The sequence below is a fragment of the Procambarus clarkii genome, chromosome 33, assembly GCF_040958095.1.
Source record: "Procambarus clarkii isolate CNS0578487 chromosome 33, FALCON_Pclarkii_2.0, whole genome shotgun sequence".
Taxonomy (NCBI): domain Eukaryota; kingdom Metazoa; phylum Arthropoda; class Malacostraca; order Decapoda; family Cambaridae; genus Procambarus; species Procambarus clarkii.
The window spans coordinates 27226078-27247268 of NC_091182.1; the positions used below are offsets into that span (position 1 = coordinate 27226078).

Consider the following 21191-nt stretch of genomic DNA (forward strand, 5'->3'; position numbering starts at 1 on the left):
TAGCTATTTATCAGAATTTGCTTCTCTCTCTCTCTCTTTCTCTCCATGGTAGATAACATGATAGATAACATCTGCGTGCTAATGATAACGTGGCCATGACATTTGTATGACGTGCTCAAATTGTGGCATTTCTCTCATAATTCGTAGAGGAGTTTGAGCCACAGAGAAAGCAAAGATCTTAGACAAGTTTTGTGCGTGTGCGTGTGTGCACACATGCGTGAATGCAATATCAAGAAATCAGAGGGAAACAAATACCTATACAGACATATGCATAAGTCATCAATGTCACCAAGAACCTTCCCAAGAACAAGCTGGGAGAAGGGGAAAGGAGAAACACGAGACACCACACTCACCGTATTATCTGGAGGCAGCGGCCAGTTGGTAGTAGTGATGGTGTGGGTGGAGTTGGTGGCCGCTTTGAGGAGGGCGTTGGTGACGAGGGACGTGCCTATCCCCAGGGTGTGGTAGGGGATAGTCTGCATCAGGATCCTCATGGTGACGTCCTCCTTGTCTCCGGTGAACTCGGCCTGATCATAACGCTGGGATTAGTTCATGCATGAACATAAGAACATAAGAACAAAAGGTAACTGCAGAAGGCCTATTGGCCCATACGAGGCAGCTCCTATTTATAACCACCCAATCCCACTCATATACATGTCCAACCCACGCTTGAAACAATCGAGGGACCCCACCTCCACCTACGTTTCGTGGTAATTGGTTCCACAAATCAACAACCCTGTTACCGAGCGAGTATTTACCCAAGTCTTTCCTAAATCTAAACTTATCCAATTTATACCCATTGTTTCGCATTCTGTCATGGCACAAGATAAACCCTGAACAACAGCTAGCATATAACAACGTATAAAATTACTAAGATAAACTGCTGTTTGAAACAATCATTTATCCAAAGCTATAAACAAAAACCACAAAAATATTCTACAAACAATCACAAGCCAAAATAACCCAAAACCCAGACCAATCAACCAGCCAAATCAACCACCACCCAGGTCAATTAACTTGTCAACTCTGGTGTACTTACTGAAGCAAATGTCGTTCTCTCTGTACGTCGGAAGGTCGTCTTCGGCTGCTGTCAGAAGACTATCAGTCATGTTGGTCACGATGCTCACCTGTAATGACAAGGTTCACCTGAATGACGACGTTCACTGATAATGGCAAGGTTCACCTGAATTACCCTAAATACGATAGTGTTTTAGGGTACACCAGGTGCTGGATGACTTGAGAGGTTCCCACTTCCAGGCCCTAAGTCTAGATCACAATTTATTTTTGACATGCTATATACGTCTTGATATTCTCGACAAAGTGATTCACACAATGGAGAGAGGAGTCTTCAGCATTAAAAATAAGCTGAACTTAAAATGCCTCTAATCTACCATCTTTATAAACTCTTAAATAACTAAACAATAATAAAGCATACGACATTATTTTGTTTCATATATTTTTCTACCAGAGCACAATATACCTCATGAGGATCCGTGAAGAGTGATGTGTACTGTTCAGCCAAATATTGGAGAGGCGGGTCGGCCCTGACGAAGGAGGTGGTGTAGGGGAAGATGGAGAGGTCGAGGACGAGCGGCGGCTCCTGGGAAGTGAAGACGTCCAGCGTCTGGTCCACCAGCTAGGCAAGACAACGTCACTGCCACAGGTATCAAACCCTGCCAGTTGAAGACAGAACCGTTCCTTCATGAAGTGTTCTCAAGATGGAGACGAAGGTCAGACAATTATCAGGCTGAAGTAGTGTGCCAGTAATGACCATATGACTTGGAAGGGATACGAGGACACGGAGTTGAGTTACGAGGACACGGGACTTGGGTTACGAGGACAGGGACTTGAGTTACGAGGACAGGGAGTTGAGTTACGAAGGACAGGGAGTTGAGTTACGAGGAACAGGGAGTTCGAGTTACGAGGACACGGAGTTGGGTTACGAGGACAGGGAGTTTGGACATGAGGACGAACTGGGAGACAAGGGGGAGATAGGAAATTATGTCAAGGAGCTCTGATATTACAATAAGCTGGAATATGAGACAAAGAACTGGAACACGACGATAAGTAGCTGGGATACAAGACGAAGCCTGAGATATGAGGACAAGGAACTGGGATATGTGGATAAGTAGCTGGGATATAAGACAGGAAGCTGAGATATGAGGACAAGGAACTGAAATATGACGATAAGTAGCTGGGATACAAGACGAAGCTGAGATATAAGGACAAGGAACTGAGGTATGTGGATAAGTAGCTGGGATATAAGACAGGAAGCTGAGATATGAGGACAAGGAACTGGGATATTAGGACAATGAACTTATTTATGAGTACACAGATTGGATATGAGGGTAATGAAGTAGAATACGACCACAAGTAGCTAGGATAAAAGGACAAGGAGATGGAATATGAGAACAAGAAACTGGGGTATGAGGACAAGGGACTATGAGGACAAGGGACTGAGATATTCGAACAAGAAGCAGAGATATCAGGATGAGGTGAAAAAACGATTCCCAGTTACTTTGACAACTAGGAATCGAACGCCGATCGTACAAAAAAGCGAGGCCGTCGTTGTACCGACCAGTCCAAGTCAATGGTCAAAAAAACAGCATCATTCATCATCGGATACAATAACCAATAAAATAAAGCGATCAAGATGTACGATAAAGCATTTCATTACGTTCTTCAACTCTCCCTTATTACTATTCATCTCAAGAGGAAGAAATAAGCCAGAATACCTGAGTAATAAGGAGGGGCCATTTTCTCTTGGAGTAGATGAATGCGTTTGATGAAAAAGGCCTTGATTCTCTGCAACAGCAGCCGGTAACCTCTCAGTCGCTCTTTCATTACTGTCAAAGGCAATCAATAAATGTTAGCATGAAGACTGAAGAGTATAGCAAAAAAAAATTTCTAACGCAAAATTGTAAGGATTTCTTTGCATCTCAACACTCTTTCTCGACCAAATCCCCCCACATAGAATATAAATCAAAATACTTTGAAGATCAGTTAACCGAGGAATTTTAATTAAACCATCCTAAGGGAATTGCTGTAAACAGTTGTATGTAAATATGTATAATCGCTGCTCTTACACATCTGTCTAAGAGGCCCTACATCAATGAATAATAAATGTAACTTTAGATTATAATAAATAATAAGTTTAATTGCAGGCAGCGTCACTGATTCGTGGCCTTACATGTGATGACAATCAACGGTAATAAGTACCAGTAGCCTAGCCTAAAGAATTTCATTGATGAATTCTTTCAGCATAATATTACCTCAGCTATGGTAATACTGTACATCAAAAATATAGTAAATCATTCATTATTGTTCTGTGGATATTTTCCACACAAATGCTATATTCAGCTATTATCAATGGGGGTGAGAAGTTGGAAGGGGGTATCGCAGGATGACTCTATAAGAACATCAACACGCTAATCTGACTTACGGGCTCACCATAGCCCGTGCTACATGGACATTTCGTTCTGAGTAGCTAAAACAACAACAGCTAATCTGACGATGGGAGACACTAATCGTGAACATTTCACGAATTAGGGTTTCTATAATAAAGTTCATTGGCTAAAAGGCAAGACAAGGACACTGTGTTACGAAAACAATGCTGTCTGGCTTACTAGGGAGGTTTACTCGAATTCCAGTCTTCCTGCACCTGCGACACGCTACAGTGTGTCTGTATTCCCTGTAACCCCTCCTGTAGTTACTGCTCTGTACACGCTAATGTTATGTGCCCAAAAATTAATGCAACAATTTAGAGACTTACATGTCTGACTTGTGTATAGCTGTTGTTGACTGCTGTAGGTTAGGCCGTTTTGTAAACTGTTAGTCAGGCCGTTTTCTAAACTGTTGGTCAGGCCATTTTCTAAACTGTTGGTTAGGCCGTTTTCTAAACTGTTGGTTAGGCCGTTTTCTAAACTGTTGGTTAGGCCGTTTTCTAAACTGTTGGTTAGGCCGTTTTCTAAACTGTTGGTTAGGCCGTTTTCTAAACTGTTGGTTAAGGCCGTTTTCTGAAGTGGTACCCAGGAAGCCTTTCATGTTATTGTCAGCTCCGCCATTTTCAACTTTCGTTTCACAAGCCTTGGAATTTTGTTCACTCTTCTCCATCACCTCACTCACACTGGTGGGGGCAAAAAAAAGTATTATTGGAAAACAAAAATTAATGCTCGCGAGTACTGTAAATCCCACGATCAAAATAAGACTAATGGAATACCTAGAACCTACAACTTATACTGCAGAGCAGCAACACGTTTTTTCACAAGAGGAAAAAAAATAGTACCTGACACACCTGCTGAAGTTCTTTGACAACACGTAAATAATCACATAGGAAAGAGAAGGGGGCTGACTGCATCTTCCAGGATTGCCAGAATGCTTTCGACACTGTTTCAAGCACAGAATAATGCTCAAACTTAAGAAACAAACTGGAGTAAGTGAAGCATTTTGAATGAGATCACCCATCACAAGGAAAACAAATAGTAGTGGTGGAATTAGAGACATGAACATGGAGCGAGTAGCAAACAGTAGCACAGGAATCAGTACTAGAACCCAGTTGACCAGACCACACACTAGAAGGTGAAGGGACGACGACGTTTCGGTCCGTCCTGGACCATACTAGAACCCACATTGCTGTCGTTATATGACGACAAGATCACAACTAATTCCCCTGATGGTATAAACAAAAAACACGAACATTTGTTTCAGCAAAAATGTATTTGAAAAAGACGACACCATAAGACTATCTCATTAACCACCAGCAAGCATTCACAACCAGAATCATCACACAAACCACAAGTACAAAATATGTCCAATAAACTATAGCACCTACCCGATGAAGACCCTCTCCATGGTGGTGAGTGAGAGTCCCAGATGGCGCACCCCAAGCTCCTCCTTCCTCCGTGTGAGAGACTCCAAGAGAGGAGCAAACATGGCGGTGATGGGAGGGAGCTTGAAAGTCACCTCCCCTCCTTGGTTGTTGTGGAGGGCGGCTGAGGGAATATGGCTCGTCACCTCAGCCGTGATGGCCTCCAGGCTGAAGTCCTCAGTCACCATCATCTCCAGGGTGTAGCCATCACCTGAGGCCAAGAAGCCAAGACATGTAAATAAAGGTGTAACGTCGAAATGATTTAGAAGCTTGAAGTGATACTGTATTACTACAGATTTACCACCGCAAAGGTAAATGAACTCATTTTACATTCAAAACATTCAATATATGTTACTGATTGTGTTTTATATTCCCTTGCTGTGTGTCCCTGCCAAATACCATAGCCTCATTAGAAGAGTAGTGGTGCATACTAAGGACATAAGCAATATATGCACACACACACACACACACACACTCTGGAATATATAAATGATATACTGACATACACTTACAACACATCAAGGCTTTTAAGAAATAAAAAAAATTATGAATTTTTGTCTTTCGCAAATATTTATGCTGTTTTCCAGGAACAAATTTCAAACACTGATATCAATATTGGAATTTAATCATTGTTGAAATTCTGAATGTTCAATGAAGTATAGATTTTTCAGATTTTGTTTCAGTGCTTCCTTATATGTTAACTGTTTTATGAAGAAATTTATAAATATATTTGTTTCTGAATATTATAATAATTAAGCATATGTTAATTAAGCATAATAATTAAGCATATGTTGCGCCTGTGAAAGTTGAGCTTCGGCTCTTTGATCCTGTCTCAATAGTGTTAACCCAGAGCCTCCAAGGATTAGTATTTTATTCCATACCTAAATGAATTCTTTGTCCCTTACCAAACTTATTCTTGAGGAAGAGTGTGGAGCCGGCACAGACGACCCTGCCGGAGGCCATGATGGCCACGCGGTCTCCCAGGACGTCGGCCTCCTCCATGTGGTGGGTGGTGACGAGGATGGTGCGCCGGCCCCGCTCCCCCTGCACCACGTCCCACACCCACCGGCGTGACTCGGGGTCCAGCCCGCTGCTCGGCTCGTCCAGGATCACCACCTGCACCAACCCGTACACAACATTCTATCCATTAAAACATGTTAATCTTCTTGTTTGAGGAGCTGTTCACTTGAGATAGTTAATAAGCAAGTCCCAGCTGAGTCTGAGTACAAGTGACAGGATGAACAACCCACCGGGTTTTCTTCCTATTGGGGAGTGTTGTACATGCTATGGCGGTGTGTTTACTCACAAGATGAGTGGCGCTGCCCATTAAACTCGTCCCTCGGGGCAAAATTTAGATTTAAATTTAAATATCTTTTGACAAAATTGATTCATAATTTTGCCAACTTTAAGTGATTCAGTTAGTTTTTTTAAAGCTCGGCAACATAGAGAATCAAACAGGTAGAGAATGTGACTGAAAAATAGAGAAGAAGATCAGAGAAAACCTTTGCAGAAAGTAGCAAAGCATCAGAGGGAAAAAAAGAGACAATCATGTCAACAGTGTTAAATATAGGCTATAATGAATTCATCAAGCCATGAAATGTATGAGGCAGGAGTTGGAGTGAAAAAGATGTTGTCTGTAATCTAACAGAGCCAGAGGAAAACACACGGCAAAAAAGAAAGAAAGAGAAAGACGAAAATGATAAATTCTACACAAAATTCAGACTAGAGAAGTAACAGTGGAATTGGAAAATTAGTGTAGGCCTGGTTAGCTTCGCAATGAAAGAAATTGGCTAGTGAAAGTTATCTTTATGAACAGGAATCAAGTTAAAACTTTACTAGTAAAAAAAAAAAGGATATGTAAGGAATGGAGGAAAGTACTATGAAGTACATATTAGCCAGGATATGATGCAAAGCTAACGATGAATGAAAAAATCGAGGATTACAAAAATTTACAGGAAAACCTTAATCAACAACAGAGGCCAAATGAAGGGTTGCTAGAATTCAGTCCCAAGAAGTGTAAGGTAATGAAGATAGGAAAGTGCGAAAGGATTCCAGGAGGCATCTACACCATAAGGAAGAAAACAACTACACATAAAACACAGAAACTTCCTGCAATATGTGGGACGCTGCCAAACATGAGAGCGTCGTTTAGGAACCTAAATCAAGACTCTAAAGATAATCTGCCCAACCTTTGTTAGACCGACACTGAAATATGCAGCAACGACATAAAGTCTGTATAAACAGAGGTTTGCAACAAGATTAGTAGCAGAGCTAAGAGGGTAGTTAAAGCAACTACAACTCACAACCTTAGAGGACAGAAGAAACAGAGGATATAAGGAAATACTCATATTATGTATAATGGTCAGCAAGTGTCATGTACTGCAAGAAGTTGTGAAAGGCTCCTCATTTCACAACTTTATAACCAGATTTAAAAAAAATCGAATGCTAAAATAGTTAAATTATAACAACAGATGCAACAAGGCAGAGGTGGTGCTCAAAGAGCTAGATCTCACTTCTTCATTTGTTACAGATAGGTTAGTACTGATCAATATGTACACAAGACAGTGAGGAGGATGTTGCTAATATTAATACCATCCACATCAGAGGATCACACAAGTCAAGAGGTCTAGATTACAGATTTTAACACATGTCTTTTTCAGACTAAAACATGCTACATTAGTCATTATATTTAAAATTTAATAGACTAAATTGAAATACAGTATTGACCAACAGTAATTCTTGAATTAGTTTGTCTTACAGTAATTTATCCGACATCAGAAGTAAATGTTTTACGTAAGAGACTTAAAAAACGGGTGTGCAGTTTGAGGATAAAGAAAGCATTAGTTTTTTCCTAACCTAAATTTGGCCACCAATGTTGAAATTGGTGGTGCTTTTCAGTGATGACTGCATGTGGCCAAACAGATAAATATAAACCACGAGTATTTAGACCACATTCATTGTTGTCTATTTAGCACAGAGAAATACGTACCTTGGAATCTCCTATAAGGGAGATAGCCAAACAGAGCTTGCGTTTCATCCCTCCTGAAAGTTGGTCACCAAACACATCAATTTTCTGGTCCAAGTCCAGCTTCTTGAGAATCACCATGCCCTCTGCTCTTGACGCAGCTGTTGTCATTCCCTTAAGCTGTGGGATAAAAAGAATCACTCAATTTCTAATAAAAAAATTCTATACTAAAATGTTGACATCAGTATAAGATACATTTGAGTGTGTGTTCATTATAACCTCTGGCACTTTATAACAAAAATGCAAAATCGGGATATTTGGCTAATAATCGGAGGTGGCATTTCTGAAGATAAAATCCTTGCAAGAGGTTCAGACAAATGAGAATTGAAATCGGTATTTTTGTTTATGAAAAGGATTTTTGAGGTGATTGCCTCTTGGATCCCTCTTGGCTTGGGATACTGTCCTGTTTGACTGACTGCTTCCATTATATGAATAAACTAAACACAAAATAAACTAAACTAAAAGATATGCAAGGTCACAACCAAACCATGATTGATATTGGTGAAACAATTTCATGCTTTAAGAAGGAACCCTGAGCCTTTTCAGTACAAAAATGGCAACAGAGAAGGTCACAGCACCATTCCCAAACATGAACTCTGCTGAAAATTTCTTTTGAAACATTATTACTATATTTCATGAACACTGGAAATTTCATGAAGTTAAAATGTGTCTGAAATGCATTAAATTCTTGTGAACGAGAATTTAGAGATGGATTTTCTGTAGGATGGTGTTACCCTACCGAAGAGAAGAGGCTATAGGAAGGTGTTACTCACCCTACCGAAGAAGAGAAGGTGCTGCATGACGGTGAGGTCGACGAAGAGCATGTTGTGCTGGGGACACAGACCCACCTCCTCCCGCGCCTCCTTCAGGTTGGTAGCGATGTCCCAGCCGCCGACCTCGGCATACCCGCCACTCGGAGCAAACACTCCTTCAAGTGTATGGCATACTAAGGGTCAGTATTTCAAGATAACTAAGAATATGTGTTTGCCTAATGTTATGGGTCGTCAATTACTGCTCGTAAAATAGTTTAGAACCATCTCCACATTCCCACATTTCGTGCTTTGGCACTTAGAAAGGGAGGGGGTGTCACCTGTGAGGATAGACATGGTGGTGGTCTTGCCGGCACCGTTGTGGCCCAAGAGGACGGTACACTGGCCCTCGTAACACGTCATCGACACGTCCTCGACCGCCACCTTCACCTTCCTTCCCAGCGACTTGAACTCCTTCCTGCAACGATGCAGACATTAGAACTCCTTCCTGCAACGAAGCAGACATTAGAACTCCTCCCTACACCAACGCAATCACTTGAGCTCCTCCCTACAACAATGTAATCAACTAGTGAATTGGATTCACTAACCTCCTTGGCTTTTAAGTGGTTTGTGTAATAAACCACTTAAGATGAAAGGTCAGCAAAGAACCTTTAATATCTAGTCTCTTACGCATGATTCAAGAAAACAATCCTACGACTTTTTTTCTTAAAAGTTTGTATTAGTTCGCCTGCATGTCTACAGAGGGCACTAGTACTTTTTCTCTGGCCAAACAGAATGAAGGTAACATTGTAACTCTCATCCTTTGGCCAATCACATTGCCTTCTCAGCTGGAAAACCGAACAGGAATGGATAAGTATGATGGTCAGACGTGACGGACAGACATGACAGACGTGAAGGAAGTGTGACAGACATGATTGACATACAGGTTTGACAGGCAGGTCTACAGGGAAGGCACATTAGGCAATTTAGAGTGTCAAACGTTAGAGAAAAGTGAGATTGGCAAGGATGATAGACAAGTATGATTGACAGGTATACCAAACAGGAACTACAGGCAGATGTGATATAAGGGAGGACACAGATATGCTTTAAACACAACCCAAACAGAAATCTAAACAATGGATATAAACTAGATAAATCTAGTTTCAGAAAAGACCTGGGGTAAATACTGGTTTGTAAATAGGGTTGTTGATATATGGACTTGTTTCAAGCGTAGGTTAACAACACAAATGAGTTTGGGTGGATATAAAGAGAAGTTTTCTCGGAATGCCCGGTAGACCTTTTGTAATTTTCTATGTTCTGACGTTCTTATGGGAAAATGACGATTCGAGATTTACCTCAGATTTCTGATGATGATGCCTGGTGTCAGTCCTACTGGTTCGTCCTCAAAATTCTGTCGAGTGTCAGGGTCGAGGGCATCGTTCATCGCTCTGGGCGCCTCCTTGGCCGGGCCAGACCCACACCAGTAACTTTTCTGTAGGATAGCGGGTGTGGTGTTTATATCAGCAGGACACATTTGTTTATGATATCATGTCTTATGATATGTTGGGGTTGAGAGAGAGAGAGAGAGAGAGAGAGAGAGAGAGAGAGAGAGAGAGAGAGAGAGAGAGAGAGAGAGAGAGAGAGAGAGAGAGAGAGAGAGAGAGAGAGAGAGAGAGAAGAGAGAGAAGAGAGAGAAGAGAGAGAAAGAGAGAGAAAGAGAGAGAAAGAGAGAGAAAGAGAGAGAAAGAGAGAGAAAGAGAGAAAGAGAGAAAGAGAAAGAGAGAGAAAGAGAGAAAAGAGTGAGGAGAAAAGAGAAGAAATGAGAGAAATGAGAGAAGAAAGGAGAAAGAAGAAAGGAGAAGAAAGGAGAGAAAAGAGAGAAGATAAAAAAGATAAGAAAGAAGAAAGATAAGAGAAGCCAGAGATGATAAAAGAGAGAAGAGAGAGAGAAGAAAGAGAAGTGTGTATGTGTGTCAAGACATCTTGAACTTTTCACTCTCGCTTTGCAAAAAAAAAAAAAAAAAAAAAAAAAAAAAAAAAAAAAAAAAAAAAGTTTTTATATTTTCCCTTTTCTTCTGTACTGGCCAAAATGAGGTATATATTACAAGCCAACCATAAGAAATTAACTGTAAATACAGATCTTATTGACCACGGTCTAAACTGTAGTATTTTAAACTTAACTTGACTGCAATTAATTTTATTAAATCTGACTTGCCGAAATTAATCTGTTAGGAATTATACAAAAGCAATTAGAGAGTATCTTGTAAGACAAAGAAAGCTGGCAAATATAAGATTAATTTACAGAAAAACATTCTTAACAACAACGTCTTACATGAAATCATCTAAGATATATTAGATGCTCGAAATTTTTCAAAATAAAGTAGTCCAAGAAATCCCTGTACATGAAAATAGCGTCAAAAATTGTTATTTGCTTAGCTAAACGAACTAGAGGGTTCAGTTGCTGAGCCGATTATGTGCCTCTGTAATCCTGTACACCACCGCCTACGGGATGGGTATAGGAGGTACATAATACAGAAAGAAATTGAAGAAATTGAATTGAAATTTCCAAAGCTGGCCCCTACAATAAAGAGGTGTCAACATGAAGGCACTGGTCGCAAAACTCACCTGAAAGGGAAAATACCAGGGCAAGGCGACCCCGTAGGTGCCAGGGCTGACCTGGTCGACGTACCAGATCAGGATGCAGTATATGACACTATCCACCACCATCATTATCATCAGGAGCCCCGGCGTCACCTGGTCCCGAGGGTTGCCCGTCTCCCACATGTTGCTCCACTGCACGCCCACCGCTGAACACAGTGACGTTACACACAAATCACATTATTATTATTATTATTATTATAATAATAATAATAATAATAATTATTATTATAATAATAATAATAATAATTATTATAATAATAATAATAATAATAATCCCATTAACATCTTTATTGACAAAATTAATTGCAATTTTGCCTAATCTGAGGATTTTGATAGTCTTATTAAAGTGAGGATAATGCTCACTGTCACGCAGGACAGAGGGTCATACATAAGACAATAGGTCTAAACTGTAGGCTGAAGCACATATATATCATGGTTACAATCAATGTTTTAATGTATGGATATGTGAAAACAACTTTCTACTGTGAACTACTAGACAAGGGCAGGTATGGGTTCATAGGTGATGCAGCTTAGAAGTAATATAAATAAAAATTGTTCTTCATTCTTTAAAATGGACAAGCAAATTTTGGGTAAATTGTTAGGATGTCATCCAGAACACCTGAGTCAATAAAATAGTTACACAATAGCGTGATGCATCAAATGAACAAGTCTACAAGGGCCGTGACGAGGACTCGAATGAACAAATTCAAACAAAGATTCTCCCTGACGCAGGTTCGAATCCTCGTCACGGTCCTTGTGGATTTGTTCACCAAGTAACGTGTTCGACTCTCAGTCAAGACCAGAATGACGTAAGAAAAGGTTCCCTGCTACTTAACATTACTGTATTCATTAATAACTTCCCGTGAATTAAATCCCTTCCCCCCCCCCCCCACATAGGCTGGAGTGGAGATGTACAGGTTCCGCAGCCCGTATTGCATAATAATATACAAGAATGGTGGCTTTAGTGAATGCAAAGAGACCGGGATACTTAGCTACAAATATACATATTCGCGAGAACTGCCACACCCGTCCCCGTCAGCTACAGTCACAACACTGACTTCACCACCACCTCAGGGTTGCCAGGTCTAAATTGCTGAAAGTAGCGAGCTGACGGTCTAAAAATAGCGAATTTGTAATAAGAGTAGCCCAATTTTTTTTAGTGAATGATATGGGTTTCAAAGTAATATATTTTGATATATAGTAGAGTGTGGGAAAATGAATAGTATTTACATCCATCAGTCTCATAGTCTCCTGAGACTGATGGATGCCTACTACTACTACTAGAGTACACTACACGATGTTAATTGTTTTATTAATATTATTTCTGCACATACACACACATTGATTTTTTGCCGCCAGAGGTGGATAGTTCATCCCCTATTCAACCAATGAGTGGTGGTTTATTATGCACCCAGAACCCCGACCAGTTGTGTAACTGCAAGCCTAGCATGAACGAACCGACAATAAACATACTTGAACCTGAAATGGACTTTTAATGTTTTTTTCAGCAGCTTTATTTCCTTAGTTTCCGAGCTGTTTTCTTTACCGTGTATGTTGTAATAAAATATTCCTATATTTACAGTTATTTCTCCCTGTGAAGATTATTAAACAATGGTGATTATAAGGGCGCGGAAGTTCAGCCTGGCCATCAGGGCCGCCAGCAGCCCTTGGGCCCGCCCCGGCAGCTCCCAGTCTTTAATTTGGCACCTTTGTGGAACCTTTGTGGGATCTTGGTGTAAGCCTAACATGTATATATACACACTGGCTGCCTGTCCCCCTACACAATGATTATTACCTATTATTTTATTATTTAATTTAAATATTAAATAAAATAATTTATTTAATTATTATAGTAAGTACTTAATAATTTAATAATAAGTAGTAAGTACATATAAACAATTAAAAAGTACAGTTTAGTCATAGGAGATTCCTAGATTGGAATTCACTACAAAATTTCAATATATCCAAGTATTTTTAGTGTGAAATGCTGTTATTATATGCATAAATTGTTGTTTTAATAATATTACGCTTAAACACTTGGGCTGGACGGTAGAGCGACGGTCTCGTTTCCTACAGGTCCGCGTTCAATCCCTGACCGCCCAAGAGGTGGGGCAAAATTCCTTTCTCCTGTTCCATCCCATATCCGTATCCTGATCCCTTCCGAGTGCTATATATAGTCGTAATGGCTTGGCGCTTTCACTTGATAGTTCCCCCACCCCCCTGAATAATATTACGAGAGCAGTATTTACGGGCTATTCATGCCCGTGCCACCTCTTGGGTGGCTTAATCTTCATCAATCAAGAGCAGTACGTCCTAACCAAACGCTATATGATGATATCCTGAACAGTTGATAAATATAAGTAATTGCGTAACTCCAGTTATCTAATACTTATCATAAATGGTATAAAACCTTATCATAAGCCAAGGGATTTGTAGATCAGTGTTTAAAGGGAATTCGGAAGTAATAATGACAGCTGATGCCATCTGTCGGCAGAAGAGAACACTATCAACTGGCTGGTCAACAGTGGCCATAAGGTACAGCTTACGCCATCTGTTGACATCAAATTACACTTATAACAAATTACCCTGGAAAAACAACTAACGCCATCTAGTTTTTTTCCAACGCACTATAAATAGCCAAACAGCAACCCATAAGGCGGGTTGTTGTGCTCGGGTAGGAGGTTCCAAGCTCCGCCCACAAGAGGTATGGGGTGCATAATAAATGGCATATCATTGGTAGACATTCTTTGTTGACATTCACACCACAGCCAATCACAGGAAGGGATCAGCTAAAGGCTCCATCCACTTAATAAATCATCTTTATTCAGCACACCATCCTTGCTTATGACATTCTGCTTCAACTTTAATCTCCCTAAAAAGTGAAGTGTTAATTATTTAAAGTGCTAATAAAGTGATAATTAAATATTGCAGGATATAACAGATGCTATATAAAAATGGGCTGGCTACCTAACGTGAGACGTTATTATTGGGGGTTGCCTTGTCACAAATAATGATACGCTGCTCTGCCCTCTTATTCGAGTAAATTATTCAGTTAAATGGAGATTTGTCAGGTGCAAAACAGAAATTGTTGTTCTTTTTCACAACAACTTTGTTGTTTTGCACAAGGACCTATTTCTTAGTTTAAATTTGATTCGTAAAAGAGTGTTGGTATTCCCTGCAACAGGCAATCACAGGAAGGGATCAGCTAAAGGTTCCATCCACTTAATAAATCATCTTTATTCAGCACACCATCCTTGCTTATGACATTCTGCTTCAACTTTAATCTACCTAAAAAGTGAAATGTTAAGTATTTAAAAGTATTAATATAGTGATAATTAAATACTGCAGGATGTAACGGGTGTTACAGAAACATGGGCTGGCTACCTAACTTGTGACGTCACCAGAGGGTGTTGCCTCACACAAATAATATCGGCGATACAATGCCTCCGTCCTCTTATGGGTCTACATTATTCAGTTCGATGGAAATTTCTGTCTTGTATAAAACAGAAATTGTTGTTCTTTTGTACAACAACAAGGTTATTGAGCAAAATGTATTTCTTATTTTGCATTTTATTCATATAAGCGTTGGCATTCCCCGCAACAGCCAATCACAGGAAGGTATTTCCGGAAGCTCGGCCTCCTTATGGACTCAGCACATCGCTCTAGCTCATGGCTCTGTTTCATCTCTTGTATATACAAACTATGACATTTTTCGATTACTGTTATAATTAATAATATGAGATATAAAAGTTTTTACACAAAATGTCTAAATTCTGTCATTAAATGGACTTCGTCTGGTATACATACAAACATACACCAATATATTACCATTCATCCATTATTAATTTCAAATGTAATGTATACTGTCTAGTTTTTTCCTCTCGCCATTACTTATGCGCCATTCGGTGCAATATTCGAAAGTTGTCTATTTATTTATCGATCTATCTATTATCTTGTATTTATATTTACAAGTTTCTGTGCTTGGAAGAAAACTCTGCATTGAATTGGGACTAATTTATTAAATAATATTATTTAGTATTAATTAATATTTACAATTATTATTAATTACAATTATTTATAGCTTAGTTACTTTCATGTAACTCGCAATCGTACATTCTTAACATTAATAGCCCAAATTAGCACATCTTGCTTTTAAATTAGCCCAAAAAGTAGCAAGTAGCGAAATTTAAAATTTGGGAGCGCGGGGCACTCAAAAGTAGCCCAATTCGCTATTTGTAGCCCAATCTGGCGACACTGCCACCACCACCTCCCTGGCGTCGGCTTGGCTCAACTCTCATACTCCAACTCTTTACTTAAAACATTCTACATAAGCCACCATTCACCTTAATATTACTGTAACCTTCTCGCTTTATACGTTCTTAATCACATATATTCATAGCATCTCTAAGTTAGCTAGAAGAGTAGCATCGTCATACGTTGGGCAGCGCAGTACTGTAACCCCCAAACATTACCCATTATCATGTACATTATATTCCCTAAAACCTTGTTTTAACCGGAATTTTGTAACTAGCTCATCAAGACTGTAACTTGCTTAGCTAAATGAATTGTGGGGTTCAGTCCCTGAGCCCATTACGTGCCTCTGTAACCCTTTCCACTACCGCCCACAAGATGGGTATGGGGGTCCCTTCCATACCCATGCAAGAAGGGTATGAGGTGCATAATAAATTAACTAACCAGCCCGCCTCCTCCACTAACAATGACTTCCTATTGATCCCCCCAAACTAAGTGGGAAAATTAAGTGACGCATTGTTCATGTACCACAATATTCTGATATAAATGAAACTGTATATTGGTTATTATATACAAAATAACCCGATTCTCATGGAATTATTTTAAATTCTTTAGGCTAGGCTACTCATATTACTGTTTTGATTGTTTGTTATTGAATGTAAGGCAACGAACCAGTGCCTCGCTGCCTATCATCTTAATGTAACTTTATAAATGTTAATGTGAGGCTTCTAGGCAGGTTGGTGTAAGAGCACCGGTAGAATATATATAGCCTCTAGACCTTTATAGCCTCTAGGCCTCTATAGCCTCCAGATCCCAGCATTAGACTACGTCATGGAGGCTACCATGCTATTCCCAGCTATGTGCACATGGTTCCATTCTTTATTTTCTAATTAAGTAGTGGTAGACGTCCTAGAGTATTCGTAGTAGGAGCTGTGTATATTTAAATGATCTGATTCCTCAAAGTTGTAAAATTAATTACTAATCCAGTCAGAAATTTTCTAGAATATTTGTAATTCTTATTCTGCATAAAGGATTCGATCAGGGAAGAGTTGAGAAGTAGAAACCTCCCACACTGTGGGTGATGGTGTGTGGTGTTACTGATTGTGGTAGTGTAGATGCTTTTAGTAGTGTGATTAATTGTAATGATCGTGGTACCGTAGAAGTATCGTGTACCTTTACTAACATTGATATCAACACACACACACACACACACACGCTAACAGGGTACATTGACTACCTAATCATCCCCACAACGAGTCCCCCAACGAAAATAGCCGCCATAAGACCGCCACAGCTTCATACATACCTCTACCCTCGAACATCTCGATGACTCTGAAGCCAATGGTCATGGCCATGTTGGGGATGAGGCAGTAGAGGACCTTGGGGGCCAGACTCATCCTCTCGTAGCGCAGGTAGATGATGGAGTTGGGAATGTAGTAGGAGAAGAGCCAGATCAGCACCCCGAGCGTAGTGGCCAGCGTGGCTGTCACGGAACACAACATCGAATAACTTTGTTGACTGGAGAATACAAGGAAAACAATAGTGATCAAACAGATGTCATTTGTTGAAGTGTTGATACTGTGTGCTTACATCACAGATAGCTCTTGTTGTATAATAGGTTGTTCGTTTGCATAACAAATCGCTTGTTTACATAACTCTTCAAGAATGAGCGAGAAGGTAGGACATTCTTCAGAGTGAGAGAAAAGGTAGGAAACTCTTTAAGAATGAGTGATAAGGTAGGAAACTCTTCAAGAATGACTGAGAAGGTAGAAAGCTCTCTACGAATGAGTGAAAGGGTAGGAAGCTCTCCAAGAACGAATCATAAGGAAGGAAGCTCACTAAGAATGAGTGAGAAAGTTAAGAAGCTCTCTAAAACTAAGTCAGAAAGTGAACGAGTCAAATGTTAGGACGCTCTCCACGAATTTGTCAAAAGATAGGAAATTCTCCAAGAATGAGAAGGCAGGAAACTCTCCAAAAATAAGAGAGAATACAAAGCATCCAAAAAGAAGATAAGAAACTCACAATAGTTTAGAGATTTGTTTACTTTGATATTATACGGTAATTCTGAACAGTTTTTAACTAGGGTCTAATTCGTTCTGATTACTTTGGGTAAACTGTTATCCAAATCAATTTGAGGCTTGCCAAGTGTAAAATGACTCCCCGTTCTTTGTCGACGGTGGTGTAAAATTTAGGCTCCTAGAATCATTAATCTACTTACTTTTACATTTTATAAATATTACTTTATTTCTTGGTGCAATCTTTTTTTTAATTTTATTATCTTTATACCTTTTATATTTTATATAAATATATTTTTATTTAATCTATCTTTTATATATGTTTTTTATTTTATATCTTGTTCTTGTATTTTATTTTAAAATATTTTTATTTTACTGCTGATGTAAAGATAGTACCCGCGTCTGCAGTAGATACTGTCAAATAGATTAGCGTCACCTAGACTCACGTCTACTGAAGAAGGTGGAGATGGTGAGGCAGAAGGTGATAGAGGAGATGCCGTAGAGAGCCAGGAAGATCCAGACAATGAAGGGGTTACTGTAGTTGAGGATAGGCGGGATGTAGGCGCCCTTACTGTGTAGACCGACAGTGATCATGATAGTGATGATAGTGACCACCACCACTACCACCACTAGGGCGTGCAGGAACCAGCCCACCCACACCAACCATCGACTCATCCCCATCAACCGCATCAACTCCTGTAGGGATGAGTAATCCCATCAACTCCTGACGCACACACACATATATATTTTATAAAGAAGCGTATGATGGTGAAGCAAGAGAGTGAAGGGGGGGAGAACTCACCCTTACACCCGTCTCCTTTTCGTACACGATGCTCTTGATGAGCGAGGGCGACAGTAGCACGAATGACAACACGACATCAGAGGGCAGGAAGGACCCATACAGTTGGCTGATACCGAAGTCGTTGTAGTAGCTCGGGTAAGGGTACTTCTGCACCTCCACCTGTTGCGCCGGGGGTGACAGACAGAAGACATCATTACGTCTGTAGACAGGGTTAAGGTATCATTCAACGCGGTATAATCCCTGTGTAACCTGAAGGGAATTGAGTGCTTTATACTCTGAAAAGAGTATAAAGAGGACACATAATCACGACATACTAAATACTCAGACACTGACAGGGAAGAGATGGACAAAGCATTTGAATTGGGAAGTAAACTTAAATTAATCATCATGGACAAATAAAAGTGACCTTTCGTTATCTCTTGGTCTTCACACCTCTAGCTGGAGTAAGTGTCGTTGTTTACCTTATAGTCGGAGTAAGTGTCGTTGTTTACCTTATAGTCGGAGTAAGTGTCGTTGTTTACCTTATAGTCGGAGTAAGTGTCGTTGCCGGTGATCTGGGAGATGAAGAACCGGTCCACAAGGCTCTGAATGAGAGCGAACCCTTGGTTCAGGTACCCTAAAAAGGATGAGCCATTGTCATTTAGCCAACACGCAAATACATCAGCATATATTCTCAGTGATAAACACATACAATAAGTGATGGAAACCACCACCCCTCACAGCTTCTGGGACAAAACACTATCGAATATTTGACCTTCGGGAGGAATAAGTTCACAAAGCACAAATAACAATAAGCGGGGGCCCAGGAGCTACAACTCTCTCCCTGCAGCCATTTCTCTCCCTCTCTCTACCTGTGCTTAAGCGAGCACAGGTAGAAAAGAGCCCGCGCCATACCTGTTGACTAACACTTACTGAAGGTAGAGTTGGCTGGACCGGCCGCCTCCAAGAATGGGTATTTAGAAGCAGTCATCCAAGTCCCCGTGAGTCTTAGGTCGTACTTGAGGTCGTGAGGGGCGCTGTCCACGTCGTCCAAGTCGTTGAAGAAGAGGCCAATGTAGTAGGGCGTGATGTTGGCTGTGTAGTACGACTGTAGCACCAGGGAGTCCATCTCCTCGTTAGTGAACACGGGCGTCAGAGCTGAGTCACGAATACATACATCATCATCGGCAGCTTGTGCGTGTGTGCGTGTGTGTGTGTGTGTGTGTGTGTGTGTGTGTGTGTGTGTGTGTGTGTGTGTGTGTGTGTGTGTGTGTGTGTGTGTGTGTGTGTGTGTGTACTCACCTATATGTACTCACCTATATGTGCTTGCAGGATCGAGCATTGACTCTTGGATCCCGCCTTTCGAGCATCGGTTGTTTACAGCAATGACTCCTGTCCCATTTCCCTATCATACCTGGTTTTAAAATTATGAATAGTATTTGCTTCCACAACCTGTTCCTGAAGTGCATTCCATTTCCCCACTACTCTCACGCTAAAAGAAAACTTCCTAACATCTCTGTGACTCATCTGAGTTTCAAGCTTCCATCCATGTCCTCTCGTTCTGTTACTATTCCGTGTGAACATTTCGTCTATGTCCACTCTGTCAATTCCTCTGAGTATCTTATACGTTCCTATCATGTCCCCCTTCTCCCTTCTTCTTTCTAGTGTCGTAAGGCACAGTTCCCTCAGGCGCTCTTCATACCCCATCCCTCGTAGCTCTGGGACGAGTCTCGTTGCAAACCTCTGAACCTTTTCCAGTTTCATTATATGCTTCTTCAGATGGGGACTCCATGATGAGGCGGCATACTCTAAGACTGGCCTTACGTAGGCAGTGTATAGCGCCCTAAATGCCTCCTTACTTAGGTTTCTGAATGATGTTCTAACTTTTGCCAGTGTAGAGTGTGTGTGTGTGTGTGTGTGTGTGTGTGTGTGTGTGTGTGTGTGTGTGTGTGTGTGTGTGTGTGTGTGTGTGTGTGTGTGTGTGTGTACTCACCTAGTTGTACTCACCTAGTTGTGTTTGCGGGGGTTGAGCTCTGGCTCTTTGGTCCCGCCTCTCAACCGTCAATCAACAGGTGTACAGATTCCTGAGCCTATCGGGCTCTGTCATATCTACACTTGAAACTGTGTATGGAGTCAGCCTCCACCACACAGTGTGTGTGTGTGTGTGTGTGTGTGTGTGTGTGTGTGTGTGTGTGTGTGTGTGTGTGTGTGTGTGTGTGTGTGTGTGTGTGTGTGTGTGTGCGCGCGTGTGTGTGTAGTTAGTTTACTTACATATACAAGTTTCAAATAATAATGATCATATTAAGATAATATTGACCCTAATCAATTACAGTGTAGATAACAACTATTCAGATCATTTGTAAAAGAATGTAAACAGGGAGACCTGAGGTGCGGCACCAGATAACCAGTCTGGGAGTCCAGTTTGGTTAGCCCAAATTAAATGGCTGTAATTCCGCTAAACCACCTTCGTTTGAACGAAGTTGAGCCGTGTAGGGACAGCTTTCCACAGCGGCCAGTGGGTACGTACGCCTGCCACCGGTTATAGCAATTCTGAGTGGGATTCGGTACCCCAAGAACATGACCCTCTCTCTCTCTCTCTCTCTCCCCTCAAGAACTCACCATCTTTAGGAATATTGAGTTCGTTAGCAACATGCGTGGCCACGCTGTTAGTGAAGCCCCCGTAAGGACCGTAGTAGATCTGAAGGTCGCGCATGTTGGGCATGGTGAAGCAGTAGTTGGTCTTGTTTATCCACTTGCCGTAGTTGCTGCAGGCGTATTCCTTCAGCCGCATCTCGCTGTCTGTCTCGAAGATGGTGGTCTGTAAGGTTTAAGGTGTTTCAGG

General features: G+C 40.8%; 1 protein-coding gene across 1 annotated transcript in view; it reads right to left on the reverse strand.

Moving 5' to 3' along the window:
• LOC123765248 (phospholipid-transporting ATPase ABCA3) overlaps positions 1-21191 on the reverse strand; it is a 36577-nt gene that overhangs the window by 10644 nt on the left and 4742 nt on the right. The window contains 21 exon segments of the mRNA XM_069335500.1: positions 354-527; positions 1026-1127; positions 1481-1636; positions 1638-1673; positions 2736-2774; positions 2776-2846; positions 3773-3847; positions 4029-4126; positions 4832-5078; positions 5773-5983; positions 7857-8012; positions 8666-8820; positions 8983-9119; positions 9997-10133; positions 11267-11448; positions 16860-17036; positions 18015-18264; positions 18371-18529; positions 18892-18986; positions 19283-19507; positions 20969-21167. Coding sequence (XP_069191601.1) covers positions 354-527; positions 1026-1127; positions 1481-1636; positions 1638-1673; positions 2736-2774; positions 2776-2846; positions 3773-3847; positions 4029-4126; positions 4832-5078; positions 5773-5983; positions 7857-8012; positions 8666-8820; positions 8983-9119; positions 9997-10133; positions 11267-11448; positions 16860-17036; positions 18015-18264; positions 18371-18529; positions 18892-18986; positions 19283-19507; positions 20969-21167 — 3081 coding nt within the window.